We start from the raw sequence: 19,812 nt of genomic DNA on the forward strand, positions 1-19,812 counted from the left end.
TATGCAGTATGAGTACACAGACAATAAAATTAGCAGCATAAACCTTCAATAATGGATTTGGACCATATGATAAGTATTGTCTATACTGTATAGTGAAATGACATAGAAAATCACTTTTTATAAAAAGCTTTAAAGTTCAGTGGATCAGGAGAACAATATTCCTTTTCCAGATAAATTTAAGCACTATTAAGGAATGGGCATATTTAAGAAGGGCATGATATTGTAGTACTCACCTTGATAAAGTCCAATTAACGAGCTGGTGTGTATATACGACCTTAGAGCTGTGGTATGAGCCGTCAAGGGAATCATGGCTGCCTCGCTCACTGCCTTCAAAGTGGTACTTGAGCCGGCTCACCAACATCTCAGCTTGTAGATAACACCAAGGGATAGCCCGCGCAGGACAAAGATCATCGGGAAGGGAGAACGCTGAAGTCGTGTAGATAGTCACCTTGGGTGGCCTTTTTAGCTGGAGTCTGTCTGCCCTATTACAGGGACCATAGTTCAATTCCTTTATACCAGGCATGTCAAAGCTGTGGCTCTGCAGCTGTTGTGAAACTACACATCCCAGCATGCTTTGCCATAGTTTTAGCGTTCCCTAATAGATAAACTGCTGCAAGGCATTATGGGACTTGTAGTTTCACAACAGCTGGAGGTGTCACAGGTTGGCCATACCTTCTTTATGTTTTCAGGTGATTTTGGCATCCAATGGTTTCCTCAAAAGGAAGGTATGCTTCAGAAGATATATTAACATATTAAGTCGTCATGTCAACATAACATTTTTCTACTTTCAAAACCCTAACTGTAGCCTAGACCCCAAATGTTGACATGCTATCAGTTTTTCCATAAAGCAATGATCTGTAATAGTCACCTACATGCATTTCAGACACAGAGGGCCATATTCAATGCGGGGGTTAGCAACTCTCGCCGTTTAACCCCCCGCGCCGGCCCAATTCTACGTTCCAGGGGAATCTTTGCTGTCAGATGAAGGCGAGGATTCCCCCAAACAGCGAGGCTCGTGGCTAATATAGGGTGCCCGCTGCATTTAGCTGTGAGCCTCACTGTTTTAGCGGCCGCACATGCTGTTTTCCTGTCACTGCAAAACCGAGATTTATGTCTTACCTGTTAAGGACGTCATGGGCCACAGGGGATAACAGTGGGTAGAGCAGGCATTCCCAACCGAAAAGTTGTGGAATAGCCTTTTGAGACCACATCTCGAACCCACGCATCTGTTGTGGATTCTAACCACACGTCCGAAAGCCATAGCAGGCGACCCCCACCCTGGGATCCCCCAGGTGAAGCACCTCCCAGTCATACCGAAGGCTTATCCTCGGGCTTGTGATCAGGGCGTCTGGTGGCCCAGGGACGTTTTCCCTTGGCTATAGAGGACTTTGCGGGCTGGGGCTGAGCTTTTGTGAACAACTGCCCCCTACCCTGAAAACGAAAGCACTGGAACGTCGGTCGGGGACATGGAGTAGGAGTGGATGGCAGGAAAGCCGCCGTTGAGGCAGCCACTGTGGCAATGATTTTGTTCAACTCTGATCCAAACAAGAGGGATCCCGTAAAAGGTAACGCCTCAAGAGTTTGTTTGGAATCAGCATCCGCTTTCCAGGAGCGGAGCCACAGAGACAGTCGTGCCGCCACTGTCGAGGCGGACGCTCGTGAGGTAAGGGTGGCTGCATCTAATGCGGCCTCCCCCACATATAGTGCAGCTTGATTGAAGTCAAGAATAGGTAACATGTCATCTACACTATCCCCCTCTTCAATAATATTTGAGGGCAGAAATCCATTTTGTCATGGCCTTCCATCACCCAGGCAGATGCCAGAGTAGGTCATGCAACAGCTCCAGAAGTAGTAAGGATGAGCTTAAGAAAGTTCTCCACCTTCGGTCAGCAGGATCCTTAAGGGAGGCGGTTGGAATGGGGAGAGTATTGGAACGCACAATCTTAGCGATATGCGCATCCACTTTAGGAGCAATCTCCCAGCATGCCCTATCCTCTGGAGGGAGCGGGTAAAAGGAATTAAACCACTTAGGGAGCGGAAACTTCCTATTTGGCAAAACCCAGGCCTCCCCAAGGACATCGTCTAGTTCAGTAGACTTAAGGAAAACTGTCAGTCTGCTTGGGATGCTGGAAGGATGTGCCCACAGACTGAGGGGGCTCAGAAGCATCATGTAAATTTAAGACGTGTCTAACCGCAGTTACCAGTGCCCCCACATCGATGCGTGCTACAGTGTCGCCCTTTGAGGCTTCGTCAGCATCTCCATCGACCCTTTCATCAATGAATTGTTCCTCATCAGTGTCCCAATGGTGGAGGGTGGCGGGGATCCGATGCTTGATGGGCGGCCCCGCATACCGACCAGACTGCCCACACTGAAAGTCTCCCTGGTGGTCAAGCGGGGCAGAAGGCCTGGTGGTCAAGCTGCGGAAGCCACGTGGGAGGGGTGTGGCTGTGGAGCGCAATGCAGGGGTCTAACAGACCCCCAGTGCTGCTGCTCTGTCACTGACTCCAGCGTCAGTGTAAAAATAAGATAAAAAAAAATTAAAAGTGAATTAAAAATGAATTAAAAATGAAGTTTAGGCTGCTTAAAGCAGCCCCTTTCTAAAATGCGTGTTGGCTCCTGCCAGCACAATTAAAACTGAAAGTAGCTAGCCTAGGAGGCGGGGTAGAGGAGGGGAGGAGCCAGGGCTGTCTGAGTAGCCAGAAGTTTTAACCTTTCTGGTGCTGGAATTGGTTGTGATCTCACTCTACCCACTGTTATCTCTGTGGCCCCTGACGTCTGCAGCAGAAGAAAATCTAGCAATGCGTGTGCAGGTGGTCAATTGAATACTGACCGTGCAAACGGTCACAGCTCATAAAAAACAATGTTTGACTATATTGATCAGGATAATTCTCTAGAACCCAGCATAGTCTTTGCATAGTTATCAGCCAATTCACACTAACGTCTAGTTAGCTATTATTAAGCAATATCATATTGCAGAGATCTTTTCTTAAGCCATTTGAAAATTGCCTGCAAAATCAAACAGTGTATACACCCCTTTAAATGTTCTGAAAATTAAGTTTGAAAATTCAAATCGGTCAGCACTGTGTGCTGAGGGATCTGTCAGGGACAGTTCTCACTGGAGCATGCTGGATATTAATCGTAGGTATATAAGTGTGCAGAGCGCAGAAAGGCACAGTGTCCAAAGCATGGGGAGTGCAGGGAGCTTTGCAAGGGGATGCAGTACACTTATACACATTGTCCATGTGGACATATAGTATGTTTCCGCCGGCCCTCTGTACACCCTGCGTGGTGTGCTTCATATTATAATTTATTTCTGGTGGCTCCTGGCTGGCGCAGCCTGTCAGACATTTGACGAGCATGAAGAGCAGCTCCTCAAGGTCCTCACTCTGTGGCTGAACATCAGGATCCGCCATATGCAGGGGTACTCAGGGCATGTAGCAATTTGTGTGTCATAATGCCATATGGGCATTATATTATTTTACATATTGTGTAAGGGGCATCACGATGTGTGGTATAATGTGTTATGGGCATTACGGTGTCTAGCATAATGTGTAATGGGGATTACAGTGTGCTGCATATTGTGTAAGGGATATCATGATGTGCAGCATAATGGGCATTAATGGGTGTGGTATAATGTGCTATGAGCATTACGAAGTTATTGGTACTTTTATGAGGCCACACCTACATTTTTAGAATGTGCTTTCGGCGCGCACTCTCCCTAATTTGAACTGTGGTGGTGGGGCAGTCACATATTTCCTTTCTGGCACATGGCACCAAAATGGCTAGTTACGGCACTGGTAATGTGTATAATGTGAATAAGATTGTGCTACTGAGTGGTGTCATTTGACATGGGAATACTATTGTGAGGAAAAGCTTCAAAAAGAACATTTGAAACCATTAAGGATTCACTGGAGGAATCCTCCTAAAAAGGAGTCAGGAGCTTGTCCACCCAATATTCCATGGCCCAATTGGCCCACACAGAGGCCAACATAAGCAGGTCAGCCACACCAGTGCCCATGGAGAAAAAAAAAAAGACTTAAAAATGCAACCTTCAAAAAGGTTATTGTCCAACGGATCCTTAGGACACATTCCCTAATCGGATGGTTAGTTGGGTACTTGTTTAGTTTCACAGCGGCAGCATGGCCGCGCACTACTTCCGGCTCTGTGTCCCCTTGCGGGGCTCTCTGCGCTGGCCCATGCTGCGGGCTTGGTGGCTCCCTACGCTCGCCACACCATCTAAAATCAACTCCATGCCATTGTGAATAGTGGGGGGTATGAACTACTCACGTTGGCATGGAGTTTCTTTTAGAAAGTGTGGTGAACGCAACCTCGGAAGCAGCGCGCGGCCATGCTGCCACTATGAAACTAAACAAGGACCGTTAGTTGCATCTACTTTAGGAAACTTTTCCCAGTTTGAAATGTAATCTGACAAAAGCAGTTAATATGAAAACATTCAAAAAGAGAAAAAAAATCTCTTATCTGTAATATTTACGAGCTTATTGGTGATGCCTAGGAAACAAGAGGATAAAAGGCAACGATCCTCCTAAATCTATGCTTAAATGGTCCCACTGCCTCAGCCTAGGTACCCAAATTTAAACAAAACTAGAGATAGCTAAACATCCATAGTGCTCAACATCTTAGACATATTTGGAATCTAAATACTTGTCAGGGGAAATCACACTGCCCTGAATATCACCCTGTTCATCATCAGATCCACTTTCTCCAAAGGAGGATGCTTATGGGTAGAAATGTTGTAAAACAGACCTATGCAAAACCTAAAGTCATACATTGAATGGATCTACCCATAACCTGAGCCAGTGCACATTTCATCATACCAGATTTAAGGTGCCCATACACGTTACAATTATTGTATCCAATATTAGATACAATATTGCATCTCATCGCATCTCGATTTTGCGATAAGATGAGATCTAGTACAAAAAGTATGTGCAGCACATACTTTTTGTACTAGATCTCATCGCAAAACCGAGATGCGATGAGATGTGATATTGTATCCAATAATTGTAACGTGTATGGGCACCTTAAGTGCCACTTAAAGCATGTGAGTCACCAGGCCATACTTGGCAGTCTGCAAACAAGTCACAAAATATATACAACTGTGCAGAAGTAAAAATATTGCAATATGATCGTTTTTATTGTTAATTAATTTTGCCTGGTCAGCCAACAATTACACAGAAGAGTGCCCTGTGAGAATGAGCAATAAGAACCTAATTATAGACCTTTGAGTTTCAGCTTCTATGGTCCCATCAAAAAAAAAAAAACAATGTTAGTGTCCCTACAGCTGATAAAAGAGAAATAGTGTGTATTTTTTTATATACCAACTCTCCCATTAATCAGAAGCAGCAGGAACAATTTTATAAAGATCTAGGAAACACTTGAGTTGTATTTCTGAATAGGTCTTCTTTTCCCTTTGCATTGGTAGATTAACAAGATGCAACTGCAGCCTCAGTCCCATCTATTAAGTGTTTTTTGGTTTTCAGGACAGTAATTGCCAGAATGGTATTTGGTGGGTGGTCAATATAACCGAAGTCTGATGTTTCTGGAAACCATCTTCACATTAACAGATTTAAAAAAGTATTGCACCTTTAAATAGTGTTTCTACCTTATTTGATAGAGGTTTTGATAGATATTGATTTGGTTGCCACTTTGTGGAGTGAGCCAATAATCATGACGTCGAAGTCACCAGAAAACCATGCCTTTAATATTTACATATGACATGACATTACGCCATTAGCAACTGATTCAGTCCATTCAGTTTACAAAATGGCTGTCTTCCACAGGTGCAACTGACAGATGTGTGTGAAGTAGGATCCTAACCTGGTTTTATTCAACAAAAATCCTCCAAAAGTTATGTTGTACTATATTTCATATATTAAGGGACATCATTCATTGTAACCAAGGATTTTATTCCACAATATAAACTGCAATATTTGATACAAGCTACAAGAAAAGCCAAAAATAAACAAGAAATAATTAAACAGGGTTTTAAGGGAAGCTGACGCACAGCTCAGATTGCTATATCTAACACGCTGGCTGCCCTAAGCACCTACTCACCCAACATATCTGTACAAAGACGCTCATTTTGAAAGGGCAATAAAGTCAGAGCATAAGGTTCAGTATCTCTTGGAATTTAAAGAAAGATAAAAAAAAAAAAAAAGAAAATAAAAAGTTATTGCTCAGGAAATGTATCCTAATGTAAAACACAGAAAATGGATTCTCATTAATGGAACCGAAAACTGAAGTGTCAGCACTTTACCCCAAGTTAAACAATTATTTCATACTCCCTTCTACGGATCCTTAAAATGTTGCAAGGTGGGGTTTTTTGGGGGGTGGAAAGAAGCTTCTCTTCAAACTGAAAACAACCTAAAACAAATTAATTTTGCTGGAGAACCAGCATATCTGTAAGTTGTAACAGCTGCAGAGTTACAGAAAATATACAAAACAATTCATCTTTCAGTGAAATCTGAGTTCTGTGGAAGGAGCAAGGGGTTTCTAGGGTCTGAGAAGCACCATTTGGAGCCGGATTTTAAAAAGGAAACCAGTAATGTGTCTAAAGGAAAGAGAAAAGAATCCTAAAGCTCCTGCAAATATAGTTTTTAATCCATCCCACCCAGAGCTTGGGAAGAGGAGTGCAGTCTTGAATCTCTGAGGGGAAAACGTGCTCTTAATTGTGCGCAGCAATTGCTTCATTGCAGTGAGTGCACACATAATCCTCCTTCTCAGCAGTTTCAGCAGAAATGCCAACGCAGACCTGATGAAACCAACGATTACAGCTTCCATCACATTGCACCCAGTCCACCTGAAACAGAAAATACAACCCCCGTTAATTTTGAAATTGCCTCCTCTAGAAACAGGATTCTGTAAATGGGCCTTTTGTAGAACACCAATTTTAAACATATTAAAGAATGTACAGGAGGTTCAGGTACTTTAAGAAATGAACATTGAAAATTTTACGGTTATTAATTGTGGACTTGCATGTAGCTTAAAAGTGTTACAAGAGTCTCTACTAGCCATAACAATCAGTAATCCATAGTAAAACAAATGGTTCATCACTAAAAGGCCATGGAAATAGGACGGCAAGAGCAGAATGCTCAAAGAGGTTAAGAATAACCTTAGAGTTTTAGCTAAAGACTTATGTAGGGTACTCACCAGGACAACCCGCTCACGATGCACATCGTGAGCGGGTCGTCAGTCGCTCACGGTGACGCGGGGGGGCACGACCCGCTCACGATGTGCACCATGAGCGGGTCCGATGGCGACCCGCACCCGGCTGTATGGTCGTCATTGAGATCCTACCTGCAGCAGGTAGGATCTCAATAACGACCGACCGGCGGGACCGCGCATCGGATCGGTCCACACCAGGTCAGAAAAGGGCCCAATCAGCACACAATCTACATCCAATTGATCGGAATTGGATCTAGATTGTGGGGATCGGGCCCTAGTCGTCCTGGTGTGTACCCAGCATTAGGGTGAGCTGTACTAAGCCTTGAAAAGTGATAAAAGGAAGATAAACCTCCAACCAATCCTGTCAGGAGCCGATTGGCTGGTTGTTTATCACTTTTCAAGCTTAGTACATCTGGCCCTCATACTCAGTATGCATTGTGAAATAAAATGTCACAATATCTGAATTCCTTCACAGGGGGGTAAACAATTCCCAGTTCCATCTTTGTTAAGGAAAAGGGAAATGTCAGCCGACCAATTGTTGGATCTAACAGACATGCTTGACCATTACTATGACTATTACTGCTTGGTTGCGGAAATACTGTTCAATTATCAGATAGCTGCATTTCTGAAGTTAATCTCCACAGAACTGCTGGCAAAAATATCTGATTGCACTACACTACAATTGGACTAAAATCACAAAATTGGTTTGCTTTTGCGGTCTGGTAAACTACCAGCAGCGAAACGATACCCCCCTAAGACCTTCAGAAGCTATTTACTACATTAGAGGATAATTTTATGCTCTTGCTGAGTCCTCATGAAAGATGAATACTGTAGGCCTGTTTCAGAGGTGGATGGAAATACAGCCACAAAATCTGCCAATGACACAGCCACCTGTTGCACACTGCAACTACTGAGAACTACCTGCTGCACAAAGATTCCACACTCCAAAAGCCTGCCAGCCACCTGGTACATAAAGTCTCTATACCTCAACTTCTACCAGCATCCTGTTGCATAGAGACTCCAACTAATGCCTGCCACCTGTTGTAATATAATCTGCAAGCCATAAAAATGGCACTTAAACATTATCATGCACAAATGTTTTTTAAGCTAATTTCAGAGAGAAACCCTATGACTGCTAAGAATGTCCACCTGAATTAAGCCACCAGGACCATTTGAACTGCGTATAAAGACTGTGACGGTTTGAAATATGCCCACTAAAAAGCCTGCATTTGACTAGCCCACACTGTTCCCCTCCCTCCCATAAACACAGACCAACTTTCAAACATTGAGTCCAAATTTGACAGCGACCACTATCAGTTATTCAGTAGCGAAGCATGAGCAGTTCACACAAAAAATCTATGCAAACATCAGCTTAGTGCCAACCTCTGAATCAGGCCTTGTATGCATTGGAATAAAAATAAAAAAACTATCCTATTAGTGAAGTGAAAAATAAGTCTATAAAATGCATACAATATCCTTAATTTGCTAAAAATATTTGTTTTTTTATGTTCAAATTGATACTTTGACAGCTAAATACAGTTGTTGTTTTTTTTTTTTTTAAAGCTGGCTATTCACTGCTCTAATCATTCAAATGACTGGCTTGAATGGTTTCTGTTCAGTGGATAGGACTGAACGATAATCATTAGCAGCCTCAAAGTGGCTTAGAAACTGTCTGGGTCGTTGTATCTTAACACCTGCCTTCAACTCTGTCAGCTACCGCTGCATAATAGTGCAGGGCAGAAATACATATTAAAAAGCAATTTACTGATGGTGTATTAAAAAATAAAGTTCTCTTTAAATAATGCAATTGTGAGAAATCTATCTGGTGAAATCTGTAACCATTTCCTTCACAAAACAAACTTGTTCTAGAAGTTTCATTTTTTTTTTTAAATAAAAGATATTAAGTCATTTACAACATAAAAATTTAATTCACATTTAAACTAAAATATGACCTGATGTGAAAATCTGCTTTGTTCATAAACCAAAAAAAAAATTAAAAAAATTTGAAGGACAGCTACATAGCTCTCATCCTAACCTTCTGTTTATGCCCACTTATTCCCCTTCTGTGTCACCCCAGTCTGTCTAACCTTCCCCTTTAGAATGTAAGCTCTCACGAGCAGGGCCCTCTATCCTTATGTGCCTTTCTCAGAATATATAAACCTCTGCCACCATGATGATTGCTTCAGTGTCCGGTCCCCTGATGCAACTATCCATATTAACCATGTACTTGTCCTAAATTGTCTTGTACTGTAATTTATCTGTTTTTGCTCATTTGTGTATTGTTAGGCACTGCGGAACCTTTGTGGTGCCATATAAGTAAACAATGGTACTTGTGTATTATCATGGCGCGGCCTAGAATCTAATTGCATCTCATAGAAGTGTATAGTAAAGTAAATGGCAACGCACCCTATAAAAAAAAATTCGCATGCGATTTAGCGTGCAGTGGATTTACATAAGGAAATCGCATGCAAAAAATGAGATGCGATTTCCCTACGGTGCCATACATATGCAAATAGGGTGCCGCGCTAATACACAAGTACCTAAACAATAATAATATTCAGTCTCCTCTCTAAAAATAAAACCTCAAAAGTCACATCTTCTGCATTCCCTCACCTCATCCCCTTCAGGTTCCAAGCATTGTTCTGCTGGACAAACTGCATAGTCATCTTCGGATTCAGATGTGAAAGAACCCTGGGAGTCACTATCTCTTGTCTCTGGGTTTCTTTCTCTGCCACACAGGTCTTTGGACTGCAATGTTTTCACTCTCTTTTTACGTGGAGTGACCATCTTCTTCATTCTGCCATCGGTACCCTCATGTCGCCGCTTTAATTTCTTTTCCGTGCTGTCTGTTCGATCTTTCTTCACTAGACAGGATACAGCCTTGGGGGAAAAAATTGGATTTTATTTCTAGCACAATACTACCTAAAAAGCTCCCCCTAAGGAGGAGGTCACAAAGCAATTTTCCTTAAAATACATATACTGTTTTTTGGTTTGTTTTTTTACCTCTGAGCGTGGCGTGTTCCACTCTGTTCCTTGTTGCTTACAGAGTGTTCTCTCTCTGCCAACACCTGTAGGGGTTAAGCTGCGCTCAGTGGTTGGTGTGCTTGGCTGAGTCACAAGAGCCTGATATAGTTCCTGTACTTCAGGAAGCAAAACTTGCAGAAGCTGAGCTTCCATAAGTAACTCGTCCAGCTCTGCACTCAGACCTGACATTTGAAAAGAGAGAGAGGACAAGAAGATAAAACACCCTATTAGGTCTCGGACATCGATGGTGCAAGCTTAAAATTGAAGTTCATAGTAAAACTTCAGGGCATTACTAATGTCATTCAATTTTTAGTCTATACATAACACACATTCTTCTTATTAGTAAAAAAAAAAAAAAAAAAAGGTCTTACGTTTCAGATTAATAGTGAATGCTGACTTTTTCATTCTCAAATCCTATTATGGAAATGGTGTCACAATATGTGCCTGCAAACTTACTGTTTAGAGGAATGCAGTTGCGTCCAGGAGAAAATGGAGACTGGACAAAGATGGTCCTGTTGTCCCACTCATGGGGCAGAGAGAATGATGTGGCCCCGACACTCTGTGATACCTGCAGAACAGCTAAACTTAAGTTAACATGTACAACTTTGATCTAGAACTACAACAGTGTTCTCTATGAATACAATCCGATATATGCAAAGCAAGCATCATAAAAGCTTTGTGATAAGGTGTGATAAACTGAACATGATAAGGTGTGATAAACTGAAGGAAAGAAATTGTGCACTTTAATGGCCACACTAATGTGTAAATGCACTGCACAGTATATTGGTGCTAATGAATAAATTCACTTTCGCCAGACTAGACAAAACATTTCAAAGCCAAAATACAATACATTTTTACAGCCCTTCAAACACCACAACATATTCCTCCATATAAATTTGAATCTGGTCTCTTACATTACAAGTTTCTGTCAGCTGCCCAGTTGTTGCTTGCCACCTGTTGTAGAGTTGACTTGAGCTGACTCTCTCCTGGGCAAGTTTTAGGTCTCCAGAAGACAACAACATGTGCTGTGCCCGATGCTGCCAGCTCACTGTCCTCTCAATAAGATAACGCAGGGCATCGCCCTCTGGCAGTCGAACGCGGAGACGTTGTAGAGATGCCAAAAGAGGGAGGATCTTTTCCAGAGGTGGTTTCTTTGAACGGTGGCACTGTGGACACAGCCAGACTTGGGATCCATGCTTTGGGGCATTAATACAGCCAGTGTGGAAGCAAGCACGACACAGCTCACACTGAATCATAGGAGCCATGGGTGCACCCTGACATACACACACTTTCCAGTCACTCTGTTCTTCTCGCGACAAGATTCTGTTCTCATTAGAGATCCGCATAGCATGCAAAGACTCCATTTCACGCAGTCTCGCCTCACCCAAAGTTGCCATCTGTGAGGTTAATGATAAAAAAAAAAAATATATATATATATATATATATATATTCTTAGAACCAGAACGGATTACATTTTAATGGTGCATAAATGCTTAATTGACCTACTCCAGGCTGTGACTAAAAAATAAAACGCCAAATAAATATGGCACTTACAGCAGTAGCTGTCTCTTTACTTTCAGTCAAGGCTTTCTCAAGCTCAATCAGGCCTTCTGGTTTGGGATATTTTTTCTTTCCACCGACAGTAGTCAGATCTTTAACCTTTCTCACTTTTCTTTTCAAACCAGGAGAGGAAACATCACAGCGAGGGCAGAGAACCTAATAAAAAAAAAAAAAAAACGTTCGAACAATAAGTCATTTGAAGGTGAAAGTGGGTGAAGATTCATATAGTTAGAGTGCACTCAAACAATTTTTTTTCTACTGCAATATATTACGGGAAGTACTTTATTTGGTACTTGTGTAGTTTCACGGTGCCTTGCGGGCTCAGTGGCTAGCTACGCTATCTAAAATCAACTTTATGCCAACATGGATAGTGGAGGTATGAACTATCCATGTTGGCATGGAGTTAAGTTACTTTATTTTACATAGTTTGTGGCAAGTGCACAACCCGGAAGTAGCACGGCGCCATGAAACTACACAAGTACCCATTATTTATAGATCCATTTCCAAACAGTAGATATCAAGCATATTTTTCATTACCTCTAGCAAAGTGTAGGGAGAGTTTGGTGTTAAAAACGTGTTTGTGGCACTTTCAGTCCAAGCATGGACCTCACCAACAAGAGCCTCAAGTCTCGGTAAAGGACTAAGATGGACAGGAATTGCTCGACCATGATTCACCAGCTCCACCAGGGTATCCAGAACAGGAACTCTGAGTCCAGTCTGTAAAAGAATAAGACTGAGTAGAATGCCACAGCATTATCACCATACTTGGACAAAGAGTGAAACGAACCTGCAAAGTCTCCACCTTCTGCAGCCATTCCTGAGCTTTCTCCACAGCATCCCTCAGAGACTCCACACATGGAAGGTAAGCTGGGACATTCTCCACTTCCTGCAGAGCAGCAACCATAGAGCTAAGATGATGTCGGGGCCTATGAAATAGGAAAATATGCTTGACATGTAGACAAGAGAAAATAATATTGCTAAACCTCCACATTGCTTCCAAGGAAGAGTATATCAACTAACCGCGCTCTAAGCAGGCTTTTGCATTTGTCATGCCAATGTTCTGACATGGTCAGAAGCTCCTGAAGTTTGGCCATTGCTTTCTCTACAGTCGGATGAGGAGTCAGCCCCACACCCAAGTCTATTAGTCTCCTCATTACATCCAGTGTGAGTGTCCCAGGTTCCTGACATGCTTGCTGCTGTTCCTCCAACCAGCGTGCCTGCTCCAGGCGCTCTCGCAAACTTCCCAAGGGTAAATCCAAATCAAACTGAAAGCTGGAATCAAGTAGCTGCTGTAAGTCACTTGCTCGTGGCATCTCTGCTGCTAAAAGCTTCTGGCTGCGTGTCTGAAATTCCTCCACTTTATTAAGAAGGTCCTTTATTTAAAGGAAAAAAATGGAATAGCTGTTATGTCGGTAAAATGAGCAATACGAAGAACACAGAAATAGCAGGAGTTTATGTACATGACTACAAGTAAATGTTTTAAAAAAACAAAACAAAAAAAACACCATTAATTAAATAGGATTAAAAAAGGTTTTAGATGCCCTACACACTTATGTAATAATGAAGTAATAAAAACTGAAAATATACGCAGCCCTACCAAACCTTCCCACGTAAAGCCTAAGTTTTCTTCAACTAGCAGATCTACCCACACTCACACCTGAATGGATCATTACTTACTCCTGTCACTGAACTGGAATTGTCCCCATTATTAAATCTTTGGTTAAAAGGAAAATCCCCAGGACCGGATGGGCTTTGAAGAGGAATTTTATCAGGATGACACAGAAACAAATACAACCTCATCTTAACTCCTTATTTAATTGCGTGCTATGGAGGAATCCTGCCCCGCATAGATTTATTGAGGGTAGAATAGTATTCTCCAAACCTTGGAAGGACCCTATGGCTTATTGGCCTATATACATATATATATATATACTAAATCAGGATTTAAAACGCATTACATTTTTTTCCCAACGGTTGCAGTCCATTTTGCTTAGTTTTTCACATCCTGCACAGAATGGAATTATTAGGGGCACATTGTGCACAATATTCATATGTTAGTTACCACCATACATAGGATTCATCAGCTCTTAAATAAAGAAGCAATTATTGTTAGCTGTGAGCCCGAAAGAGTTCGATAGAGTTTCTTGGTCACATTCTTAGGGTCCTTCAGCTCAAACAACCTGAAATTGAGCATTAATGTTATATTCCTGCCCCATTGCACATTTAATGATTAATGGCTTAAAACTTCCAATGCTTTGCACTACACAGGCGGACCACCAAGGGTGCCCACTCTCACCTCTTATTTCATTTGGCACTGGACCCGTTGATCAGAACTTCTTTAAAGACAATACTTGGAAAGGAATACTGATAGCCAACTCAGAAATTAGGGTATCAGCTCTGATTACCTGGTTTGCAAAAGAGCTTGTCGGATTTTCATAGGATATCTGGCTTTTTATTAATTTTGACAAGACCGAAGCCCTGGCAATATTTTCTAATGCTAAACTGGGCTGATCCTTCCAGTTTCATTGGTTTGGGACTTTTAAGTGTATTTGGGTTTGAGATTTCCTAGTCAGCTGTCTTAACATTTATCCTTTTATCGCCCAAATGAAGGCTGATTTTGGCAGATAGCAGCATCTGCCATTTCATACCTCGGTAGATGCCATTTGTTTAGGATGTTATCCTTCCCATGACTTCTATCCGGTTCAGATGCTGCCATACTACATTTTTCAGTGTTTTTTTTTTTTTTTACCTTGAGCTGAGGTGTCTGGCTGATACTACAAGGCAGAGAATGCAGCTGCTTCACAAATGACCTGAGCTCTGACACTGTCAGCTGGTTCTGGGTCTTTCCACCACCTGATCGGAACCTAAGAGAAGAGATCGTGCATCAGACAGATAACCTACTTTAACTACAGAAAAATAAAAAAGTTACAATGCAACATTAAAATAATTTTTTTTTTATGGTCTGAGGGGGTGGATAGAGGACAGTGTAATGGGTAGCATTGCAGCCTCACAGCACTGTGGGTATGTATGCATTATATTGGAAATGGGTAATAAACACCAAGTTAAAAAAATCTACATAAACTAAATAAAAGCTAGGCGGAACAAAAAGTGTGCCTTTCCTTTAAGGCACAAAAACTCGACATAATCTGCTTTAGGTGGGAAAGTTAGAGGGTGAGGCGTTTTTAGTGTTGTTGTGCCTAACCTCCATAGCCTCACTCTAACCCAGAGTAATGGTGCAAGCATTTTTTTCACAGACTTAACCATCACGGTTTGCTTTTTACCTGGTATGACGCTTTCCATTCAGCAGTTGCTGTGCGAGAACTCCGCACTTCTCTGCATCTTGTACGACAGCTCGCAGGTGACGCAGTAGATCATTATCTGGAAATTTCTTAATTTCAGATTCCTCTAAAAGCAGCTGCAGACAGGATATGCCTAAAAACAGAATTAAACACATCTCTGAATCCATGAAATAAAAAAAGCTATAAAACAATTGAAAACTTAAAGGGATGAGTGCTAGTTGGTATGTAGTATATAAACAATAAAAAAAAAAAAAAAAAAAAGAGAAAGACAAATGAAAAAATGTAAATATATAATTAAAATATATTTATATAGGGAGTCCGTAGTCTGTCTGGTGGGGGCAATCTGGAAGCAGCTTCTATTGGGCTCACGGGATTTACACATTTCATGCTTGAGATAAAAAAACAACCCTTTTTTATCCTGAAAAAGAGCTTAGAAACACAAAATGCTGCTAGCTGCCTGTAACAGCGGGCAGGACCGGTCTTCTAGCCACCGCACAGATAAGTATCTCATGGCAGCTGGCCGGACCCACCAGAGGTAGGATCAGTCTAGTTTCCCCATCTCCGTGGACTCCCTTCCTTACATAAGGAAACTGGAAACATTAATAAACTCTTCCTTCCCTACTGGTGCCCTTTTTTATTATTATATATTTTATTTACATTTTTATTTCAATTGTTTTATTTTTTATTATTACAGGTTGAGTATCCCTTATCCAAATTATTAAGAAAACCATAGTTTCCAAAATGTAACTTTTTGTTTTGCTAAAAACCTACTGGGTACACCCGTTACTGGCACTACTGGATACAATAATATGTAACCGATACTAAATATGTGCAAGAAAAGGATTTCTTGGCATTCAAATTTAGTGTAGGAGACTGTACACAAACTTTGTTTCATGATTTAAAACCTTATTTCATGCACAAATAAAATATGTGTGTGTGTGTGTGTGTGTGTGTGTGTGTGTATTTCATGTGCTTATACAACATAAACGCAAGATACCTCAAATTCAAATATAAAAAAGTATTCTATAACACGGAATAACCCATTATCCAAAATGCTTCTGGTCCCGAGCATTTTTAATAAGGGACTCAACTTGTATTATATACTACATACTGTAACAACTAGCACTTATCCCTTTAAGTTTAAACATCTCTGAATCCATTAGTTACTGTGGTGATATAGAATGGTCTAAGAACTAGGTACTCAAGCTGAATTCTGCACAAAATTTAGTTGCTCCTCCTTCTCTATCACCATTGAACTTTCTGCATATGCATCTAACTCCCATAGTTTAGAATAGGAGGATAATATACAATAGTGTAAAAGGGTGGAAGGCCATTTTCTGGCAGTTTTCCCACCAATAAAAGGTTTATATTTTCATTAAAAAGTCAAATCTGCATCGGCAGAAAATAATCAAAAAAAAGTCAGCATTTTTGACTAAACACTTGAATTGGTGAATAATTCAACCGTGCCGATTTTTAGGGCAACCGAAATGGAATAGGTTGAAGGCAAATTTGACTAAAAATCCATACAAAAATCCAGTGCTCGCTTTCCAATTGGAGCAAATGGTTACTGTGGAGATGTTCCAAAGCTGCTTATAGGGATGAGTACACAGGAAAAAATAATTAAAATACGTCGCCCCCAATAATAGGATGTGTACACATGAAACTGGTAACTTTTTGTGTATATATACACAGCTGTTCAGTTAAGGTGGAATTGTTCGAAGTGACGTTATGTGGGAGGGTGGTAAGATTATCAGCTCAGTCACAAGCACTGTACAGTTGATACCAGCCAATGCTAATATTGGCAGTGTACACTGTCATGTACAGATGTGGGAGCAGATTGTTAATGGAGGCCATGCTGCAGAATGCCCCTACTCCTTTTCCCCCATGGCACCAGCATCGGTGAACATACTAGCCAATGTTGGTGGCATGGGGGAGAGTGGAGGCCATGTTTCCATCATTAACGATCCAATCCCTTGTCTGAATGGGTTGGGATCGTTGGGTCTACAGCAAGTTGGTCGAAACCGTTAGGTTGACACTGGGAAAGGTGATACAATATACGATGTTGCTCAGAAGAGCCGAAATGAGCGATATCACTCATTATATAGCCTAGTGTGTACTGGGCTTCAGACATGTTGAGTTTAAGAAAACGCTGGGACATCCAAGAAGAGAGCAGAGAGATCATTAGAAATAATGATCAGGTAGGTAGAATAGGCTGCTTAATACAGAACAAAAGAACAAATTCTGGACTGGGGACTATTACAGTATACGGTGCGATATAAAGCGACATTCTTTGTATTATGTGCATTTGTGTTGGTGGAGCAGTGAAGTTAATACAGATGACCAGTGGTCAGAACAGCACCGTTGGCATCCCAAAGAAGGGAAACAGCCCCAACCCACTGTTCTAGCAGCCTAACCCTGCCTCCAACCAAGCCCACTAGGGCCTTATCCTAACCCCCATCCCCGCAGCTCAATCCTAACCTGCCCTACCTGCAGTGCACATGGTCATGCCCATTAGAGAACTATTTTGCAATTCCTGCGGAATCAGGCCTCTAGTACATTAACCTAAATCAATGAATGTGGACCCGACCCGTATCCAAAGTATCTTCTGGGAATAGATATTCCACAGAATCAAATGCTTTGGCAGCAGCAAGGAACACGACCACAAATGTCTCATCAGTAGACATGTGTAAAGATGTATAAAGGCTTCTAAGACCAATTGTAGCATAATTGCCAATACCAAATGATGGGGGTGGATAATTGCCAATACCAAATGATGGGGGTGGATAATTGCCAATACCCAATGATGGGGGATGGATAATTGCCAACATCCAATTTTTAAATCGTAAAACACATGGATATTATTCTTTCATTGCAGATTACAATTAAAAAAGGAAATATGTCTCACTCACTTCTTTTATTGCATGGTGTATGAAGAGCATCAATAGCCTCAGAAGCCCAACTGTCATAGGATTCTGCACGCAACTTCACAGCAGTCATCATAGGATACAGGTCATCAAGAGTGAAACGATACCTTTGAGAAAAGCAAAAGTTACAAGCTGTTAAAACTAATTTCATTCTCTAACAACATTCTCAAACTAACTAACTAACATTCTCTATTTATGTAAATTTTATTCATGTACTTAAAAACCAAACAGGTCTTAAACATATTTCCACATAATATATGTGTGTACCTTACCCGAGAGTATAATTGTACTGGGGGCAAGAGCACAGAGCATCAACGTGGTGTAAACACACAAGAGACCCAGGACTGCAGGGACAATACACAGCAGATATGAAGCAAGTGGTCTTGCACTTCACACACTGTCTCTCATCGTCTGCTAATAACTCCAGATCCATCTTCTCAGACTTCACAACACCCTGGAGAGAGAAAAAAAGTTACCAAAAAAAAAAAGCTTAACTAAAAGATATCTAATAAAATCAAGATAGTTTTTTTGCACAATGTTAAATCTTTTTATACCAAAAACATTTTTGCCATTCTATAAACAAATACTTACCATTTTCCGCACAGCCTCACGAAGATTCCGTTCTTCATCAATCATAATAACTAGATCCTTTTGTACAGATGATGCAAGAACAACATCCAACTCTCTTGCTTTATAAGCCATTTTGCAGATCATTTCATCATGAGAGAACACACAGTATCTATTCAGGCCGCGATAATGATCCACACACTGGCGACCAAGAGGTAGCTGAGAGAGAAGGTAATAATATTCAGGGTCCAATAATCTACAACTATTTTCTCTTTTTACAATGACCTTGCACTGAATGTAATAAAAAGCAGGACAATTCTATTTATTTAAAAAGATTTTTATGTAAATGTTTAGTAAAAAAAAAAAAAAAATATATATATATATATATATATATATATATATATATATATATATATATATATATATATATATATATATATATATATATATATATATATATATATATACATACATATACACACACACACACACACACACACACACACACACACACACATACATATATTTCTCCAATTGGTACTTCTTCTCTTTCACGGCGCCAGCATGGCGCCGCGCGTCAGAGTCCCCTTGCGGGGCTCGCTTCGCTCGCCCACGCTGCGGGCTCGGTGGCTCGCTACGCTCGCCACGCTAATTAAAATCAACTCCATGCCAACATGGATAGTGGAGGTATGAACTATCCATGTTGGCATGGCGTTAACTTAGTTTATTTTACTTAATTAGTGGCGAGCGTAACCCGGAAGTACGCGCGGCGCCATGGCGCCGTGAAAGTAAAGTACCCTCCAATACTATGATTTCTTGAGACTCAGAAATGGGGGTGAGTGCAGCCAGAAATTTGAAACCTTCCTCCCCCAACCTGATTATTTTATACAAGCCAAGAGAAAAATAGAAACCCCAAACCATCAACCCAAGCATCACGGATACAACAGAATGCGTCACAAAAGGCAATGCCTGGCAGCCAGAACATAAAAAAAAAAAAACCCAACCACCACATACGAGGAACTCCAAACCCATTAAAAAAAAATCCTCTGTGAAACTTAAACTTTCTCCTACATTTAATGGGAGATATGAAGGACATCCCAAATTACAACCTTCATGTTTAAAGGTGGATGAACATGAATGCCCTGCATGACTGTCTGGATCTCTGGGAGTCAAGGTGCCAAAAAAACAAACAAAAAAAACACACAGATAAAGCAGGGAAATCAAAAGCAACCATGTGCCCAAATCCTCCTGT

At 41.2% G+C, this 19,812-nt stretch overlaps 1 protein-coding gene across 3 annotated transcripts in view; it reads right to left on the reverse strand.

Moving 5' to 3' along the window:
• Positions 1–5,907: 5,907 nt before the first annotated feature.
• KDM5B (lysine demethylase 5B) overlaps positions 5,908–19,812 on the reverse strand; it is a 47,191-nt gene continuing 33,286 nt past the window's right edge. For all 3 annotated transcript variants that reach the window (XM_083173221.1, XM_083173224.1, XM_083173222.1), the window contains 14 exons: positions 18,585–18,779; positions 18,266–18,447; positions 17,979–18,100; positions 15,052–15,202; positions 14,520–14,634; positions 12,791–13,143; positions 12,558–12,696; positions 12,308–12,487; positions 11,765–11,926; positions 11,125–11,607; positions 10,667–10,778; positions 10,190–10,392; positions 9,800–10,066; positions 5,908–6,821 (listed from right to left, as the gene is read on the reverse strand). In XM_083173221.1, the coding sequence (XP_083029347.1) occupies positions 6,687–6,821; positions 9,800–10,066; positions 10,190–10,392; positions 10,667–10,778; positions 11,125–11,607; positions 11,765–11,926; positions 12,308–12,487; positions 12,558–12,696; positions 12,791–13,143; positions 14,520–14,634; positions 15,052–15,202; positions 17,979–18,100; positions 18,266–18,447; positions 18,585–18,779 (2,799 nt within the window). In that variant the 3' untranslated portion in view covers positions 5,908–6,686. The remainder of the gene's footprint in view (positions 6,822–9,799; positions 10,067–10,189; positions 10,393–10,666; positions 10,779–11,124; positions 11,608–11,764; positions 11,927–12,307; positions 12,488–12,557; positions 12,697–12,790; positions 13,144–14,519; positions 14,635–15,051; positions 15,203–17,978; positions 18,101–18,265; positions 18,448–18,584; positions 18,780–19,812) is intronic.

The sequence above is a fragment of the Crinia signifera genome, chromosome 2 (assembly GCF_055691185.1).
Source record: "Crinia signifera chromosome 2, ASM5569118v1, whole genome shotgun sequence".
NCBI classification, from domain to species: Eukaryota; Metazoa; Chordata; class Amphibia; order Anura; family Myobatrachidae; genus Crinia; species Crinia signifera.